Source organism: Phyllobates terribilis, unplaced genomic scaffold (genome assembly GCF_046119375.1).
Source record: "Phyllobates terribilis strain yellow unplaced genomic scaffold, ASM4611937v1 Scaffold_1__5_contigs__length_1240528914, whole genome shotgun sequence".
In the NCBI taxonomy this organism is placed as follows: Eukaryota; Metazoa; Chordata; class Amphibia; order Anura; family Dendrobatidae; genus Phyllobates; species Phyllobates terribilis.
In genome coordinates, this window is record NW_027362761.1 from 415,312,980 (window position 1) to 415,333,710 (window position 20,731).

At 44.8% G+C, this 20,731-nt stretch overlaps 1 protein-coding gene across 1 annotated transcript in view; it reads right to left on the reverse strand.

The window, feature by feature from the left end:
* Nucleotides 1-368: 368 nt before the first annotated feature.
* LVRN (laeverin) overlaps nucleotides 369-20,731 on the reverse strand; it is a 201,705-nt gene continuing 181,342 nt past the window's right edge. Inside the window, exons 17-20 of the mRNA XM_073677039.1 lie at nucleotides 6,662-6,835; nucleotides 5,738-5,869; nucleotides 4,255-4,339; nucleotides 369-686 (exon numbers count right to left, since the gene is read on the reverse strand). Coding sequence (XP_073533140.1) covers nucleotides 528-686; nucleotides 4,255-4,339; nucleotides 5,738-5,869; nucleotides 6,662-6,835 — 550 coding nt within the window. The 3' untranslated portion in view covers nucleotides 369-527. The remainder of the gene's footprint in view (nucleotides 687-4,254; nucleotides 4,340-5,737; nucleotides 5,870-6,661; nucleotides 6,836-20,731) is intronic.

Consider the following 20,731-nt stretch of genomic DNA (forward strand, 5'->3'; position numbering starts at 1 on the left):
GGACCGATCAAAATCTATTGATTTAAAAGGTGTTTGTCTTTTAATAAAATTAGTGCAGTTTACTCAATGCAATTTTTTTTTACATTCAGTCTGATATTTAATATGTCAATGTGAATAAACCAATGTGTTGGGTGTGTTAAACACACAGATTTTTTCCTGCTCTTTTTCTTAAAAGTTGGTCAGATGAAATTAGTAAGATCTTATCTACATTGCAGTTACTGTATTTCACTGTGGATTTTCTGCTGGAAAGTTTTCTGCACATACGTGTGCATGGGGCCCAGGAAACCCTTCCCAATGTCCCATCTTTAGTAGTGTAAATTACCTGCATTTTGATTTTTTTATTTTAATAAAACAGACAATGCAGTTAATAGTAAATCTGCACATTTTTAATCATATCCCCACATGTAGAAAAATATATATCAAGAATTTAGTTTTTTAGGTAAAATATAATAGGAAATTTTATATATATATAAAAAATATTTAAAAAGGCTACAAAATCTCCAGTGAAGCATTATAAATGGTAGGTTTCAGAAATCCGAATCCAGTGTATTCGTTTGTAGCCAGTCAATAATTCTTGTGTTCACAACATTTATCCACTCTAACCGGGTTTTCTTTTTTGTTTGCAGCCATTCAAGCTCACTTTCTCTACTACTTTCATCCATAGTAGTTGTGATGAATAGCTCCAACTGAATCATAAAACCAAAGAAAAGAAATAAGATGTACAAAAAAATGTATTTGTGAAAAATAGGTATATTCACACACTGAAGGATTCTTTATGCGACTATGCCAATTATCTGGCATTTACAGAAGTCAATGAAATGCTACAGAAACTACCCCATTCAGTGAATCCGTGTGTGACAATAGCCTTATATCACTAGCTAGGAATGTCCACTATCTGTTTCTAGTCAATGACACTCAGATGACATTCATTAAATGTAACAAATAGAAATGATCGAATCAATTTGGAGGACCATCACAGCTTCATGGCCACCGGATGGGAGCCCCAAAAACCGCCTTCTACCTGCCAGAATTTCTGGCATTATTATTATTATTTATTATTATAGCGCCATTCATTCCATTGCGCTTTACATGTGAAAGGGATATACATAGCACAAACAATTACAATAAATTTGAACAATACAAGTCGGCGACTGGTACAGGAGGAGCGAGGACCCTGCCCGCGAGGGCTCACAATCTACAGGGAATGGGTGAGGATACAGTAGGTGAGGGTAGAGCTGGTCATGCAGCAAATGGTGGAGTGAAGGTTACTGCAGATTGTAGGCTTGTCGGAAGAGGTGGGTCTTCAGGTTCCTTTTGAAGGTTTCCACGGTAGGCGAGAGTCTGATGTGTTGGGGTAGAGAGTTCCAGAGTAGGGGGGATGCATGGGAGAAATCTTGTATACGATAGTGGGAAGAGGAGATAAGAGGGGAGTAGAGAAGGAGATATTGTGATCGGAGGTTGCGTGTAGGTAAGTACCGGCAGACTAGGTCACAGATATATGGGGGAGACTGGTTGTGGATGGCTTTCTATGCCGTAGTTAGGGTTTTGAACTGGAGTCTCTGGGCAATAGGGAGCCAGTGAAGGGATTGACAGAAAGGAGAGGCCGGGGAATAGTGGGGGAACAGGTGGATTAGTCGGGCAGCAGAGTTTAGGATAGATTGGACGGGTGCGAGAGTGGTAGAAGGGAGGCCACAGAGCAAGAGGTTGAAGTAGTCGAGGCGGGAGATGATGAGTGCGTGCACTAGTGTTTTTACAGATTCGTGGTTGAGGAATGTGCGGATCCGGGAGATATTTTTGAATTGGAGTCGGCAGGAAGTGCAAAAGGCTTGCATATGTGGTTTAAAGGAGAGGTTAGAGTCCAGGGTTACCCCGAGGCAGCAGGCTTGCGGGAAAGGGGAGAGTGGGCAGCCATTGACTTTGATGGATAGGTCAGTTGGGGGCGTTGAGTGAGACGGTGGAAAGATGATAAATTCAGTTTTGTCCATGTTAAGTTTTAGAAATCTGTCAGAGAAGAAGGATGAAATAGCGGACAGACATTGTGGGAGTTTGGTTAGTAGGGAGGAGATATCGGGTCCAGAGAGGTAGATCTGTGTGTCATCAGCATAGAGGTGATACTGAAAGCCATGGGACTCTATGAGCTGTCCCAGGCCGAAGGTGTAGATGGAGAAGAGCAGGGGTCCTAGGACTGAACCCTGGGGGACACCGACAGATAGGGGGCGAGATGAGGAGGTGGTGTGTGAGTGGGAGACACTGAATGTCCTGTCAGTTAGGTATGAAGAGATCCAAGATAGGGCCAAGTCCGTGATGCCAAGAGATGAGAGAGTCTGTAGTAAGAGGAAATGGTCGACTGTGTCAAAGGGAGATGACAGGTCCAGGAGGAGGAGAACAGAGTAGTGTCGCTTGGATTTGGCAGTAAGTAGGTCGTTGGTGACTTTAGTCAAGGCAGTTTCAGTGGAGTGATGTGGTTGGAAGCCAGATTGGAGGCGGTCAAAGAGTGAGCAGGAGGAGAGGTGGGAGGACAGTTCAGAATGGACATGTTTTTTCAGTAGTTTTGAGGCATAGGTGAGAAGTGATATGGGGCGATAGCTAGACAGAGAGGATGTATCAAGGGATGGCTTTTTGAGAATGGCATCTCTTCTGCTTTGTAGGGCTAGCAGGATGACATACGTGAGGACGACATACGTGCTCGACACCACAAAGATGACGTTAAAGGGGTTTTCCCACAAAAAGTTAATTCTAATCAGCATTTTAGTTAATAGATCTTTGAATAATAATAAGTTCCACAATTGGATGTGTTAAAGAAAAATGTTCCTGTGCTGAGATAATCTTATAAATGTGCCCCTGCTGTGTACTGTGTAAGGTCTCCTTCACACCTCCTTGAAGTTCTGGTACAGGAAAAAAACAGTACTGATGAGATCCGTGGTCCATGTGCCGTATGTATGTAAGTATGTGACATCCGTGTACTGTCCGCGTGTCTGTGTTACACATCCATGTGCCGTCCATGTGTCTGTGCACCTGGGAAAAGCAGTACAGTTTGCGCTGATCCCAGGTGCCGGCTGCTGAATTCAGCTCTCATCATTGTCGCGTGGTCGCCCTGAGATGAGTTTTATTCAACACCCACTGTGTACATCCTGTGTAAAATTAAGAATTAAATAAAAAAAAATGGTGTGGGCTCATGCCGATTATTCATAACAAGCAGAGGGAAAGCCGCCCGCTGGTGGCTGATATTACTAGCCAGGGAAAGGGGCCATTAGCCAAAAATGTTCCCCGGTTATTAATAACAGCTCACAGCTGTTTGATTAGCGTTTACTGGCTAGATTACAGGGGGACCCCAGAAAAAAATTGACGTACGGTCCCCCTATAAAATTTAACCGCAAAGGCTAAACAGACAGCTGTGGGCTAATATTAATAGCCAGGGAAGGGGCCCCCTCCGAGGCTAATAACATCAGCCCTTGGCGGCCCCAGAAATGGCGCATCAATAAGATGCACCAAATCTGGCGCTTAGTCTCGCTCTTGCCACTTGCCCTTGTTCGGTGGTAAGTGGGGTAATAGGGTTGGGGTTGATGTTAGCATTGTATTGGCAGCTGATATCAAGCCCAGGGGTTAGTAATGTAGAGGCGTTTATAAGATGCCCCCATTACTAACCGCATCGTGAGTTTTGATATAAACACACAGCAAGAATAAAATCCTTTATTTGAAAGAAAAGTCAACAGATTTATTAAAAATAAAACACACAGTTATACTCATAACTTATAGACAGAACGGTGTGACAGACTTAAAGGGAATCTGCACCAGGTTTTTGCTATCTCATCTGAACACAGCAAAATGTAGGAAAAGAGACCCTGATTCCAACGATGTATCACTTAGATTACTGGGTGCAGCAGTTGTGACACAATCAGAGTTCTTATATAGTATGAAGCAGAGCTCAGAAAGCTAACCCTGTCCATGCCACAGCTTTCTTTCTACACTGTCTATTGACAGTGAGCTGCTTAAAAGAAGAGGGGGTGTGGCTAGGCTAACAGGCATGTGAGTCCACAAGTGATAATGTTCTGCTGATAAAACCTTCAATGTAGGTAAACAACAGCACACAACCTAAAAATGACCTATCACTGACATCTGTGTTTCAGCTCCTATCTACTGCTGTCTTTAGATTACATAGCAAAACCTGCTGACAGATGACAGATTCCCTTTAAAACAAAAATCTGAGGATTGAATATATTTCTACATGACATTACACAAGTATAGCAATCTCACCTCTTGGAACTGGAGCTCAGAATTGGCTTTTGATCCCAAGTCTGGTAATAGCATTTCATAAAAGTGATTGGAATCTTTCATGTTACTGAAATAATAATTGCACACATAAAAGCATAAATTTAGTATTTGGACTCATATTTATGCGAAGCTTCCAGATATAATAGATCTAAAGGTGACAAAGAAAACTCATGTCCACCAAGTTCATCCTCTCCAACACAAACTCCATCACACTTTACTGCAGTTAAAAAGGTTTTCTGGATCAATTTAACATCTTTTCCCCTCCTTATTAAGTTGCAGCTGTCACCTTTGTATGCTCTGCTTTTAGTCAAAATGGCATAAAGACATTTTGAACTGTTAGGTTCTGGGCAACCTCTTTAAGGCTTGCAGACACCAAGACCACATGCAGGACTTCAGCATTGTTGCACAATTATGCCACTGAATGATGCATCTGTGCCAGGCTGCTGGCAGAATGGTCCACAAGAGACTTTCTCTGCTGTGATCACCGTGGGGTGGGATTTGGTAAGGTTAAGTTTTATTAAGTTCTGCGTAACAAAGTTGGCCCTATAAGGCTATGTTCACATGCAACGTTTTTTTGCTTTGGATCAAAAGAAAAATTGCGTTTTACAATACCAGCAATAGCTATAACATTTCAGAAATCTCATGCACACGTGTGTTTCTTTTTTTCTGACTGAATTTGAGAACTGCAGAGTTTTTGAAATCTGCACAGGTCAGGTCTTTCATCTTTTTTTGTAGCATTTTTTCATCCATAGAATGCTCTGAGAAAGTGAAAATACCCTGCAGAAAACGCAAAGGTATTTTTTGTTGCATTTTCTCAGCTTTAATTGTTTTTGGTGAATTAAACTTACTTTGTTAAATAGGTATTGAAGACAAAGCTCACATGTAAATCTGCACCAAAAAAACGCTGCAAAAAGCTTGAAAACCACTAAAAAGCGGCGTTTTGAACACAGCAATTTTACTGCCAAGAGAATAGGTTTTGACTGCAGCAGAAAATGCTGTTTTTGCAGCGTGTGAACATAGCCTTACAAATGAAGTCCTATGGAGAATAAAAGGATGCAAAATGCAGAACAATGAGGAAAAGAAGTAAGCTGTCTGAGAAGACCAGAAATGCTGTTGCCTCTAAGATCTTTCTCTTTCCAGTCTTTGGACTCATCTTCACATCTTTCGACGCTGAACAGGCCCTATGTGGTTATGTATATTATGCCCCATGTGACCATATAATGCCAAGCTAGTGCCAGAGCGAGTCAAGAAGAGAACAACTCTGCCTAAAATGAACTTCAGGAGAATTGCTCATCTCTATTAGAAACATTTAGTTTAATTTTTCTTTTCTGTAATTTCCAGTAAAATTCAGTAGTGTGAGTAATAAATGTGTTGTCAGTATAAGAACAGAGTGAGGATGAGCGCAAAAAGTAATATATCCTCAGGTTAAACAGCAATTTGCATGCAGAACACCATGAATACTCACATGTCATTTAATCTATGCCAGTTTTCTTTCAAAAAGTCCCAAGCAATGTGTCTTCCTACGTCAGTCTTAAGCATATGCAACAAGACATTCAGCATATCATGAGAATCGCTATTCATGCTGTCCTTTAAGTACCTGTCAATACAGTGAGTGCAAGAAGTAAAACATGACAAATGCAAAGTTCAACAAGTTTTCTTTTTTACTGCATGAAAAACTGAAGTTCATGTGGATGAAATAAATCATGACCAATTTCCTCTACATCTAGGCACATACTTTAATCACAGAGAATTGGTGCGATTTGATTTGCATGTCTCGGTCCAGCAGCCTGGACTAGCACAGACAGATTTTTTAATCAGGATATTTCAAAGTGGCACCATATCACTAAAAAGGACATACTTACTGATATTAGGGCTGGTTAAAATACCTTTCCCCAGCAGGATGCAGAGCAGCCGATGGGATGGTTGTATACTTGCAAAACACTGATGACTTGTAGTGGCATCACCACCTTTCATAGTGATAAACTGGCCTTCAAATTAAAGGGGTTGTTCACTACATTTTATTATTGTATGAATGTACTCATTATGGTGAAAATCTAAAAAAACACATGCTTTCCCCCAGTCCTTAACTTGCCACCCACTGGTTTTCTTACTGTTTATTATGGCTTGAATAAAAGGTGACTGCTTCAGTCAGGCAATGGCCACCTGATGCCCTATGCCAGAAGAGAAAGCAATGTGAACAATGGGGGACACAATATGGAGTGCAGAGGAGCAACACCAGTCTGATCGGTAAGTATGTGAGCTTTTCTTGTGTTTCCAACACAATGAACCCATTAATATAATAATAATAAAGTTAAGTGGACAACACCTTTAAAGACTACTATAATAGATTACTATGTAAGATGTGCAGTCATTACTGTTGCCTGCTTACCGATACAAGAGCCATGGTTCCCTGGTGCAACTCAAGCCCTGTTTGAGGGGGGCCAGCTCCCATTGATCTTCACTGTCAGATTTGTTATAATAATTCCAAGCAAACTCCCATTCCTCTTGGCCCCCTTCCGCAATGCCATAGCAATAAACTGAGCCTTTTATAGATTGTGGTATTCTGCAAAAGAGGAACATACCCATACATTACAAAAAACAATAAGTGTAACTAATAGTTTTCTATACTGCTATTCAGACATGCCGATTTGAATAGACAAACGTTCTTGCCTATTACTGAGGCCATACACGTTAGATATGTGCCCTATTGTCACGTCAGTATTTTTGGTTAGCGTTTAATGAGTACAGGTGCTTCTCACAACATTAGAATATCATCAGAAAGTTAATTTATTTCAGTTCTTCAATTCAAAAAGTGAAACTCATATATTATATAGAGTCATTACAGACAAAGATCTATTTCAAGTGTTTATTTCTGTTAATGTTGATGATTATGGCTTACAGCCAATGAAATCACAAAAGTCATTATCTCAGTAAATTAGAATAATTAACAAAAAACACCTGCAAAGGCTTCCGAAGCGTTTAAAAAGGTCCCTTAGTCTGTTTTAGTAGGCTCCACAATCATGGGGAAGACTTCGGACCTGACAGATGTTCAGAAGGCAGTCATTTGCACACTCCACAAAAGGTCATTGTTAAAGAAGCTGGCTGTTCACAGAGTGCTGTATCCAAGCATATTAATGGGAAATTCAGTGGAAGGATAAAGTGTGGTAGAATAAGGTACACAAGCAACCGGGATAAGCGCAGCCTTGAAAGGATTGTTAAGAAAAGGCCATTCAAAAATTTGGGGGAGATTCACAAGAAGTGGACTGCTGCTGGAGTCATTGCTTCAAGAGTCACCACACACAGACGTATCCAGGACATGGGCTACAAGCAGGGGTGGACATACCGCTTATGCAGCCGATGCAGCGGCACCGGGGCCCCGAGCAGGATGGGGCCCAGGAAGAAGTAATGGAGTTGCATGATCCATCACAGCGCTGGCAGCAGCATTAACAGTTAACAGGAGAGGCAGGGCCCACTCTGCTGCACACTACACAAGATTATGCTGAAAGGGCCTCTGTCCTCACCTATTAAAGGTTAATGCTGCTGTCTGGTGTTATCTATGTCCAGACGCTGCGGGGAGGGAGTCTGTCATGCTGAGCCTCACGCTGTGATTCATTTCCCTCTGCTGCTGACACCTGACCTGCCTGTGCCCTGCTGCTGATCTGAGGCTGTGAGAATAGGGGGAGGTGTTGGGAGGGAGATCAGTGAAGCAGGACATAAACCATGTCCTGATCACTATGAGAGGGGTCTCCAGAGCACCCCTTCATACACCATTATAAAGTTATAGGCACTGCACACTGACATTTGTGCCTCATTGCCTGTCAGCCAATCACAGACTTTGCTTTATAAGCACATCAGTGATTGGCTGACAGGGGATGATATCAAAGTGTCTTCTGTGTCCTGGAGTCACAGCTTGGAGTGGGAAACTTCAGCAGAAGACGGCTCTGGACCAGACTGACAGGATGGTAAGACACGCAGCCTCTCCTGTGGAAGTTCTGGAACAGTATTGTTTTAAAGAAATCAAAAATTCATATATGAACATGTTGGCAGCAGTGGTCACCTGCGGAAATTGCCGGTCACATACCCACAAGTTGTGTGCACAGCGGCCTGCCAGTGACATGCACTATGCAGTTTGTACCTGGCTAACCGCTAGGGCAAGCTGCAATCTCACCTAGACCAGAAGTCTGTATGAAGAGTCGCTGACGTCCCCTGGCACACTGATCATTATGGGGTCAGTTTGCTCTCTGTTGAACATGGGCATCCTACTGACCCAATGTACAGTACAATTGTTCAATTGAGCCTGTTACAACCCTTAAAATAAATCACAGTCCTGATTCCCAGTGCAAGTGGGTGGTTGCGTGATCGCTTGTATGTGATTTGCGCTGCTGTTGTAAGCGGCATGTACACAGTGTTTGGACCCATAGGATTACTATTCACCCCATGCACTGCTCTATGCGTGTGCTGCTTACAAGAGCAGCGTACTTCAGAGCGGTGTTTTGAGCAATTGTTGGGGGTCTCAGGAGCCAGACGCCCACCGATCACAAGCTATTTGCAGTGTCTATTGTATATTTAACAAAAAAATTGTTATAACACTAAATAAAATGAGTGGTACACTTTAAAGAACTATATTCATTTTAATGCCAATCTCTGCTGGCAGACAGCAATCACAGACGGCTCCTGCCAGCGATTCATCGGCTTCTGCGGGGAGAACCCCCTGTCAATCATCATGACGTTGGCAGTGATCTCCCATCAACAGAGCAGCCCGGAAAAAAAGATGCTCTGTTTATGTAACGCAGCAGAATCACAGGCCGAAGCCGTCTGTGACCCCTCTATGCCAGCACTGGGTGGGACAGGCAGGAAGTTACCAACAATATGCCTGTTAGCCCATAGTAAAAAAAAAAAAAAGAAACAGTTCCGGATAATCCCTTAGAGTTTTGAAAAAAAAAATCTATTTCTCCTAAATACAATATTATTTCCTCCAAGTAGTGCGAGTCTGGACCACTTGATAAGTGATAGGCCAAGATAAGCACATCCAAATATGACGTATCAGTGGCATGACTGCTTTGTGTTATATTCAATTCTTAAATATCAAGCTTACATTTATTGTTTAGATTTTATAATTGTGTTCTAAACTAGTAATAAATATAATAATCTATATGTTTACATAACATTGTTGCATTATGAAGGTTGGGGGGCCAGAAATATTTCTTGCACAGGGGCCCTCTGCAGTCTATGTCCGCCCCTGGCTACAAGTGTCGCATTCCTTGTGTCTTGCCACTCATGACCAATAGACAACGCCAGAAGCGTCTTACCTGGGCCAAGGAGAAAAAGACCTGGCCTGTTGCTCAGTCGTTCAAGGTGTTTTTTTCAGATGAAAGTAAATTTTGTATTTCATTTGGAAATCAAGGTCCCAGAGTCTGAAGGAAGAGTGGAGAGGCCTCAATCCAAGCTGCTGGAGGTCTAGTGTGAAGTTTCCACAATCAGTGATGGTTTGGGGAGCCATGTCATCTGCTGGTGTAGGTCCACTGTGTTTTATCAAGACCAAAGTCAGCGCAGCCGTCTACCAGGAAATTTTAGAGCACTTCTTGCTTCCCTCTGCCGACAAGCTTTTTGGAGATGGAAATGTCATTCTCCAGCAGGACTTGGCACCTGTCCACACTGCCAAAAGTACCAGTACCTGGTTTAAAAACAACAGTATCACTGAGCTTGATTGGCCGGCAAACTCGCCTGACCTTAACCCCACAGAGAATCTATGAGGTATTGTCAAGAGGAAAATGAGAGACACCAGACCCAACAATGCAGACGAGCTGAAGGCTGCTATCAAAGCAACCTGGGCTTCCATAACACCTCAGCAGTGCCACAGGCTGATCGCCTCCATGCTACGCCGCATTGATGCAGTAATTGATGCAAAAGGAGCCCCGACCAAGTATTGAGTGCATTTACTGAACATACATTTCGGACTTTAAAAACATTTTTCAAGCTGTTGTTATAAAGTATTCTAATTTACTGAAATAATGACTTTTGTGTTTTCATTGTCTGTAGGCCATAATCATCAACATTAACAGAAATAAACACTTAAAATAGATCACTCTGTTTGTAATGACTCTGTATAATATATGAGTTTCACTTTTTGTATTGAAGAAATGAAATAAATTAACTTTTTGATGATATTCTAATTTTGTGAGAAGCACCTGTATTTTCAATACAAAAGCATACGTCGCTCCAACAACAATTAAAAAAGTGTGAATCTTTCAAATATAATTTTTCTCTCTAGACTTCACTACTGATTTTGACTGAGAATTAGGGTTTGTTCACATGTTGCATTTTCACAGAGATTTTTCTTGCACCAAAACTCACAATACCTGCGTTTTTGTCATGTTTATACATGCGGTTTTGCACCATTATTACTTGCATTTTTCACCAATCCCTATTAATGGGTGAAAAGCGGTGGAAAAATGCTGAAGGAGTTGACATGCTGCATCTTGGCAAAAATGTAGCAGCGCATAAAAAATGGATGCAGAAAAAAAGGTGTGTATGAGATTTCAGAAATCTCGCTGGCTGAAACTGTAAAACGCTTTGTATTTTATCCAGCAAATATGCTGTGTAAAACACGCAGCAAAAACACCTCGAATAAGCAGTAAATTACTAACCAAAATATTGACGTGTAAATAAGACATTACACTGGTCGAATCTGCTGATCTCGACAGGACTGGTTGACTAACTAATATATAAAAATATTAAAATTTGAGAGTCCTCAGTGGTTGATACTTTTTAATGGCTAATTGAAAAGATGGTAACAAATTGCAAGCTTTCGAGTCTACTCAGGTCTCTTCATCAGGCATAGAATAACACAAAATCTGAAGAGTCACATATTTATACACAGCAGGGCACAAGAATAATGCAGTAAATAAGACAGCTGATGTGAAGCAGAACTATGAGTATGGGAGGAGGGAGAAACACTTGTGGCCATAAATATTGGAACAGTTCATAGATAAGGAGTGTGAAAGTTTTATTGTCCTGTGATTGAGGTCCGGTCCAAGATTGTGATGCCCCCACATGATCTGAGGAGCACATTCCGTAGTTGATATAGAAAGACATAAATCCATGTGACACATTCTTTCCTGCACTGAGCGTGTCAAAGGTTGTCATAAGTTTGTACTCCCAAATTTTTCTGTCTCTCTGAGATTTGAATTCATCCTTGTTTTAAGTTTTTGCCCTGTCTCCCCCACATACAGACCTGCAGTTGGACATTTGGTACATATAATTAAGTACACCACAGTAGATGTGATGCAGCTGAAAGTACCTGGGATCTTGTGATCCTGACTAGTGATGAATGAGTATGTTCTGTTAACTCTTTCAGCGAGCATGCTCGGGTGATCGCCGAATATCTTCAGCGTGCTCCGGCGTTATGTTTTAGTCACTCCGTGCGCATGATTTGCGACTGTTTGACAGCTTTAATACATGTGAGGAATGCCTAAGAAACAAGCATTCCTCACATGTATTAAAGCTGTCGAGCAGTCGCAAATCATGGGCACAGAGTGGTTAAGACATAACACCCAAGCACGCTGAAGATACTCAGAAAATACCTGAGCATGCTTGTAAATCGTGAGTAACAAGCATGCTCACTCATCACTAATGACGTGAGTTGGGGATCTTTATCTTGTCCATGGTCATTATAAATGGACAGATTTTACACTTTTCTGATTGCAGGGAAAGGTTCCTATAGCTGTTGGAGAGGACAGGGAGCTTCTGATAATGATGCTTCTTAGACTTGAGGCTGCCCAAAACACAGACGTGGGGCGGCTGGAAATATGGATTGTAATCGGGTATATTTTTGTAATAAGGTTTGTAGTTTCTGTGCAGCTCCCCATATTTGGATTGTAGGTGACTACTAGAGGCACCCAGTTGCTTTCTTGTTTGGTTTTGTAATGTAGGAGATGATTCTTTGATATTCTGGTGGCTCTTGCAATCTAATTTTCAATTGTTCTTGGATTGTAGCCCTGATTCAAAAAAGTCTTTCTGAGGCCACCAAGGTTTTTGTCTCTTTCCAAAGGGTTGTAACATATCCGATTGTATCTGATGGCTTGGCTGTAGACAATAGAGTTTTTTAAGTGTTTTGGATGAAAACTGTCTCATTTAAGGTACAGTATGTTGGATGATCGATTGGCTTATGGTACAGGGATATCTCTATTTCATTGTTCTGTAGCTTAATGATGGTGTCCAAAAAGTTAATTTCAGTGCAGGAGTAGTTGAGTGTTAAGTTGATGGTAGAATGAAATTGATTAAAGTGTTGATGGAACATCTTGAGCTGTTGCGCAGACCCCGTCCAGATTATTAAAATATTGTCAGTGTAACGGTAGTAGGCCAGAGGCCAGTTGGCCATGAAAAGATTTGCGTACTGTGGAGCTATTTTACTTACCATTTGTAGCTTCGGCGTCTCTGCCCCCTGCCAGGCAGAGACGACGTCCCATTCACCTCCTCACTCCCCGCGCTCCCCGCTCTGCGTTCCCCAGCGCTCCTCTTCCTGCTGTCGGCGCGCGCAGCTCCCCGGGCACTGTGCGTAGGGAGCGCGCTCCCTCCCTCTTAAAGGGGCCGCGCGCGCCGTCCTAAGGAGTCCCCGGCCAATAGCCGAGGGTCCTCTCATATATAAGGCACCTCCTCCAAAATGGAGGTGCCCGAGCAATGTTGTTGCACAGTGTTTCTGACCTCTGCTTCAGCCCTCAGGTCCCGCTGCTAGCCTGACTTCCAGTCTTGCCCGCCAGCCTGTTACCTGCCTGTTACCTGCAATGCCTGCCAGCCCGCTCACCTGGGAGCACTCGCCTGTTGCCTGCCTGTTACCTGCCGTGCCTGCCAGTCCGCTCACCTGGGAGCACTTGTCTGTTGCCTGCCGGTTACCTGCCGTGCCTGCCAGCCCGCTCACCTGGGATCACTTGCCTGTTGCCTGCCTGTTACCTGCCGTGCCTGCCAGCCAGCTCACCTGGGAGCACTTGCCTGCGACCTGCCTGTTACCTGCTTGTCACTTGCCGTGACCACCTAGAGACTCCTGCCGTCACTTGCCGTGACCACCTAGAGACTCCTGCCATCACTTGCCGTGACCACCTAGAGACTCCTGCTGTCACTTGCCATGTCTACCTAATAGCCTACCTGGAGGCTTCTGCTCGTCAGCCTGCCTGCTGTGCCTACCTGCTATTCCGGTCAGTCCCTGCCATCTGTACCGTGGGAGTCACCTGCTCCCTTACAAGGTCGTCCCCAGAGTAGCGCCTGGTCCCTCGGCTCGGTTCCTCCCTGGTCACGGAGTCGTTAGCCGCCGTACGACCAGGGTCGGTCCGGGTTGATACTTAGTTACGCCCCTCTGGGTCCCTCCTTGCACCGTAGCACAGAGGTTCCACCTACCCCGGCTAATTTACCCGGTCTACCGGCACCTTACTGGCCCTATGCAGATGTCTTCGGTAAAAAGGAAGCGGAGACACTGCCACCTCATAGGCCGTATGATTGCCCGATCGACCTGGTACCTGGCGCCACTCCACCCCGTGGGCGTATTTACCCGTTGTCGTCGGCCGAGACCCGGGCCATGTCGGAGTACATCGAGGAGAATCTGGCCAGAGGATTCATCCAGAAATCTACCTCCCCGGCTGGAGCCGGATTCTTCTTCGTCAAGAAGAAAGATGGCTCTTTATGCCCCTGTATTGACTATAGAGGACTCAACCAAATCACGGTAAAAAACAAATACCCCCTGCCGCTCATCTCCGAGTTGTTTGACCGTCTTAAGGGAGCTAGGATCTTTACCTAGCTAGATCTACGTGGGGCGTATAACCTGGTCCGAATCCGTCAAGGAGACGAATGGAAGATGGCATTCAATACCCGGGATGGTCATTATGAATATCGTGTGATGCCCTTCGGTCTCTGCAATGCTCCTGCCATCTTCCAAGAATTGGTCAACGACATCTTCCGTGATCTTCTTTACTCTTGCGTTGTGGTGTACCTGGACGATATCTTGGTCTTCTCTCCGGATCTTCCCACACACCGGAGGGATGTTCATCAGGTCCTGCTTAGGCTCAGGCAGAATCACCTCTATGCAAAGTTCGAGAAGTGCCTCTTCGAGCAGACCTCTCTTCCTTTCCTGGGCTATGTTATTTCCCAGACAGGCCTATGAATGGACCCCGAGAAGCTCTCTGCTGTCCTAAAGTGGCCCCGTCCGGAGGGGTTGAAGGCGATTCAGCGATTCCTGGGCTTCGCCAACTACTATCGTCTCTTCATCCCGCACTTCTCTTCCCAAACTGCTCCCATATCTGCGCTCACCCGTAAGGGAGCAAATCCCAAGGAATGGTCGCCCGAAGATGAGGAGGCCTTCCTTTCTTTAAAGCAAGCTTTCTCCTCTGCCCCAGTGCTGCACCGTCCGGATAGCAACAAACAGTTCTACCTGGAGGTTGATGCTTCCTCCTCCGGAGCCGGAGCGGTGCTCACCTAAAAGTCTTCATCTGGGAGAATGGTAACCTGCGGCTTCTTCTCCAAACTCTTCTCCTCGTCTGAGCGCAACTACTCCATAGGAGACCGAGAACTCTTAGCCGTTAAATTGGCGCTGGAGGAGTGGCGTTACCTGCTTGAAGGGGCTCTATACCCGGTGATCATCTATATGGATCACAAAAACCTGGCATATCTCCAGAGTGCCCAAAGACCCAATCCGCGTCAGGCCTGGTGGTCTTTGTTCTTCGCCCGCTTCGACTTCGTCCTGCATTTCCTCCCGGCGGACAAGAATGTCAAAGCCGACGCCTTGTCCTGATCCTTCCTATCCTCCGATCAAGAGGAAGAGCCTATGCACATAATCGACCCCTCCAAAGTGATGAATGTGGCCCCCTTGGATCTGACTCGTCTTCCACCCGGTAAGACGTTTGTAGCGGTACCAGATCGTGAGAAGGTTCTTCACTGGGGTCATTCATCTAAACTAGCCGGCCATGCTGGCCAAAAGAAGACCTTCCTACTCATTACTCGGCATTGCTGGTGGCCTACCCTGCACAAGGATGTGGTAGACTTCGTCTTGGCCTGTTCGTCCTGTGCCTGCAACAAAGTTCCCAGACATCTTCCAGCCGGTCGCCTCCTGCCTCTTCCTGTACCTGCTGCCCCATGGCAGCACATTGCCATGGACTTTATTACTGCTCTCCCTGTTTCTGCCGGTTGTACAGTCATTTGGGTGGTCGCCGACCGCTTCTCTAAGATGGCCCACTTCATTCCTCTGCCTGGTCTCCCGTCTGCATTGGAGCTGGCCAAGGATTTTTTCCGTCATATCTTCCGTCTCCATGGCCTACCCCTCCACATTGTATCGGATCGAGGGGTTCAGTTCACCTCACGTTTCTGGAGAGCTACCTGTAAGCTACTGGATGTCACCCTTGATTTCTCCTCCGCCTACCATCCACAGTCCAATGGCCAAGTGGAGCGTATCAACCAAATCCTTACCAGCTACCTCCGGCACTTTGTTAACGCTCACCATACCGATTGGGTGGAGCTCCTACCATGGGCCAAATTCTCCTACAATAACCATGAGAGTGAATCTACTTCTACATCCCCGTTCTTCGTGGTCCACGGTCAACATCCCCGGATTCCGTTTCCCATCTCCGCCTCGGTGGACAACCCTGCCGCGGAGGCTCTTGTCTGCGAATTCTCCACCATTTGGGAGAATACTAGGTCCGCACTTCTTCAGTCCTCCGAGCGGATGAAGAAACATGCTGACAAGAGACGTCTGGATCCGCCTCAATTCCGCCCGGGAGATAAAGTCTGGCTCTCTTCCAAACATGTCCGACTCAAAATACCCTCCTATAAGTTGGGTCCTCGGTTCATCGGTCCATTTGAAGTCCTCAAACAAATCAACCCAGTGGCCTACAAGTTAAAACTCCCGGCCACCTTTCGGATTCCCAACTCCTTCCACGTATCTCTCCTCAAACCAGTTGTGTTTAACTCTTTTTCCAACAATCCAGGCACTCCCCCCTGCTCCAGTTTCCGCTGAGAACGTTTTTGAGGTAGAGAACATTCTGGCCACTAAGAGGGTAAGAGGAAAAACCTTTTTTCTGGTGGATTGGAAGGGGTTTGGCCCAGAGGAGAGAACTTGGGAACCCAGGGAGAACATTCATGCCCCGCTTCTCCTTGAAAAATTCCTTTCTGGCCTGAAAAAGAGGGGGCGTAAAGGGGGGGGGGTACTGTAGCATCGGCGTCTCTGCCCCCTGCCAGGCAGAGACGCCGTCCCACTCACCTCCTTGCTCCCCGCACTCCCCGCTCTGCGTTCCCCAGCGCTCCTCTTCCTGCTGTCGGCGCGCGCAGCTCCCCAGGCACTGTGCTTAGGGCGTGCGCGAGCTCCCTCCCTCTTAAAGGGGCCGCGCGCGCCGTCCTAAGGAGTCCCCGGCCAATAGCGAGGGTCCTCCCATATATTAGGCACCTCCTCCAAAATGGAGGTGCCCGAGCAATGTTGTTGCACAGTGTTTCTGACCTCTGCTTCAGCCCTCAGGTCCCGCTGCTAGCCTGACTTCCAGTCTTGCCCGCCAGCCTGTTACCTGCCTGTTACCTGCCGTGCCTGCCAGCCCGCTCACCTGGGAGCACTCGCCTGTTGCCTGCCTGTTACCTGCCGTGCCTGCCAGCCCGCTCACCTAGGAGCACTCGCCTGTTGCCTGCCTGTTACCTGCCGTGCCTGCCAGCCCGCTCACCTGGGAGCACTTGCCAGTGACCTGCCTGTTACCTGCTTGTCACTTGCCGTGACCACCTAGAGACTCCTGCCGTCACTTGCCGTGACCACCTAGAGACTCCTGCCGTCACTTGCCGTGACCACCTAGAGACTCCTGCCGTCACTTGCCGTGACCACCTAGAGACTCCTGCCGTCACTTGCCGTGACCACCTGCCAGCCCACCTAGAGACTCCTGCTGTCATTTGCCGTGTCTACCTGATAGCCTACCTGGAGGCTTCCGCTCGCAAGCTTGCCTGCTGTGCCTACCTGCTATTCCGGTCAGTCCCTGCCATCTGTACCGTGGGAGTCACCTGCTCCCTTACAAGGTCGTCCCCAGAGTAGCACCTGGTCCCTCGGCTCGGTCCCTCCCTGGTCACGGAGTCGTTAGCCGCCGTACGACCAGGGTCGGTCCGGGTTGATACTTAGTTACGCCCCTCTGGGTCCCTCCTTGCACCGTAGCACAGAGGTTCCACCCCCCGGACCCTTAACACCATTGCTGTACCAGTCTCCTGTAGATATATGTTGTTATCAAATTTAAAGTAATTGTGGGTGAGGATGAATTTTGTAAGTTTCACCACAGAATCAGCATCAATTCCTGAATTTTCCATCAAGACTTTGCAGGCATTTAATCCATCCTGGTGTGGGATATTAGAGTTTAACAATTCCACATCCATGGTGGCCAGGATGGTTCCTTCTGGTAGAGGACCATTTGCTGCTAGTTTAATCAGTAGGTCAATTTCCTCTGTTGTGTTCCAGGTGGTTTGACATTTTGTCCGTGCTTTGTCTCCCTGATGATCAATATTGCATATATGGGGGGGTTTCCCTCATCTTTAGACGTAAAGCCTGACATATTTATAATAACTTTTACTTTGTCTTTATATATACCAACAACTCATTTGAGGTTTGGGTCTTTCCAAAGGGGGTAAAAGGTATGCGTAGTGGCTGTATCAGCTATATGTCGAACTTGGATATCGCATAAGATACTCAAATATGAGGGTCTCGTCTCTCTTTGAATGGCACCTTGTCCTCATAAACCCGAGTGAATATATTTGTTTAACATCAATCTTGTGGCAGATAATTACACTTGGATACCTAACATACATGCAAGCACTTGGGTCTGTCCTGCGGTGTTGTTATGGGCATCTTGATTGTTTGTGGAGACTAAAAGTACCCCTTATTCACCATCAGTATTTCATATAGAATTTTACTTGCCTTGCAGACCTGATTGCCCCCCCCCACTGAGATATAATTAAACCAACCGCATCACAGTGTTATACAGCAGTTTTTTTGGGGGAGCTTTGGGATGATGAGAAGCCCTCTATATAATGGGGTTCTTGGGATCGACTGAAATCCAATTTGGTCATATTTATCCATAATAAAATCGTATATATATTTTTTTGTCTCTGACTTATGTGTACGTTTATCTATAGCTGTGCGGGTGCTACGCCGGGTCGTATACCATGTTTGAATGAGCAGTGCGCACTGTATATTGGAGAATGCTTGTGATACTGTCAGTGTGTATCGGCATAATATTATTTATAAAAATATAAGAAAATTTTTTTTTTTTTTCCTTCACAAAGGAAAAAGGAAAAAAAAAGGGAAAAAAAAAAAAAAAAAGGAAAAGGGAAAGAAAAGTTGTTTTTAAAAGCGCTTTTTTTTTTTTTTTTCCTTCACAAAGGAAAAAGGAAGAAAGGGGAAGAAAAGGGAAAGAAAAGTTGTTTTTGAAGGCGCTTTTTTTTTTTTTTTTTTCCTTCACAAAGGAAAAAGGAGAAAGAAGGAAGAAAGGGGAAAGAAGGGTTGTTTTTGAAAGCGCTTTTTTTTTTTTTTTTTTGCTAGCTATCCATAATTGTGCTCTCTCTGATTCAGGTATACTTTGTTTGCCTCTGGCCAACTCTCCTGTGTGCCAAGCTGTTATGGGGGTATGTTATAAATAACTAGATTAATTTGATGACCTTTAGGGTCAGACAGGATTTATTAGGACTTGGGATAGCCTGTGGCAGGATGCCCAGCATATGGCATTACACCTATGAAAGACAAAATATTCTCACTATGATCGTGCTCTCTCCTTGCGCATAATGCATAACTTTCCAACATATATGATGTGACCTTTAGCCTTTGGGATGCGGGCATCACCCTGCTCATCATGGCTTTGTCTGCTTTGTGCAATGTGCATCTATGCACAAGCTGCAGCGTTTGGGTTACCAGCTGCATCGTCTGGGTTACCATGGGGAGGATGCGATCCTCCCCCTCACTTCCTGTATGCTCTCCAGCACATGTGCAATGCATAGCACTTCCAGGTTGGGGGTCACGCCATGTTCCTGCAATGTATGGTTTGGAGTGGCCGCATATCAGCTGCTGAAATGGTAATTAGGTTCTTGATTATATATAACAGCGTCATCTTACCTGTGCCCTATAGACCCCTGATGAAGCCACGTGTAGTGGCGACACGCGTTGGGCACTGAATGCCCGCCTGCTTCATCCCAGCATAGGATTTTGTGCTCAGGGAGGTGATTGATCGTAGCGCTATTATGTGCAGGAGGGATACTTACAGCATGAAAGGGTTTTGTATTTATTTATACCCTGAATAGTACTTTTTGTGGTATGTGAGTATATAGTATTTGTCAGCTCAGATATTCTATATGGGCTTCATTTATGTTTGGGACTCTTTGTATTTTTCAATATATACTCTGCTGTAGTAGGCACATATTTCCCTCTTCATCTTTCTGGACTATAGTACACCTCCTTGAATACTAATGTCAGGCAGTCATAACTAATTTGCATGTGTACGATATTGATCACCAGGGATAATACTGGCACTTGTTGTATTATGGTACTGCTTGTTCTGTTGTAACTAGGGATGTTTTTTTTGGAGCAGGTGGGCTTCAAATCAGTGGGTAACCCCACTATATTGATTTTACTTGTGTTTTAGCTATTTGGGTTTTTTGACGTTATTTGTAATGAATAAAATTTATTGTCACTTATTATAACGTTTGATAATTTATTGAAGTATTGCTGGGTGATCACTGCTTCATAGCACACCTCTTTTCCCTTTTTTCACCCCCCGGACCCTTAACACCATTGCTGTACCAGTCTCCTGTAGATATATGTTGTTATCAAATTTAAAGTAATTGTGGGTGAGGATGAATTTTGTAAGTTTCACCACAGAATCAGCATCAATTCCTGAATTTTCCATCAAGACTTTGCAGGCATTTAATCCATCCTGGTGTGGGATATTAGAGTTTAACAATTCCACATCCATGGTGGCCAGGATGGTTCCTTCTGGTAGAGGACCATTTGCTGCTAGTTTAATCAGTAGGTCAATTGTGTACTGAATGTAGCTGGGTGTATCCTTTACCAGGGGTTAAAGAATACCCTCTACCCATCCAGAAATTTACTCAGTAAGGGTGCCCACACATGAAATAATTGGTCTTTCTGGATTTTCAGATTTGTGGATTTTGGGAAGCATATAGAATGTCCCTATTCTTGGACTCTTTGGTATCAGGCTATTGGCTCTTATAGATTTGTCAGGCAGACAAGATACCAACTTGTTTAATTCCTTGTAATAGTCCTGTGTAGGGTCAGACCCCAATTTCTTGCAGTCGTGTGTGTCCATCAGTTGTCTATTTGCTTCCTTCATGTAGTCTGATGTGTTCATCATGATTATTGCACCACTCTTGTCAGCAGGTTTAATGATTACTGATGAGCGAGCACTAAAATGCATGGGTGCTCGATGCTCGGGTGGAGCACATTGGAATA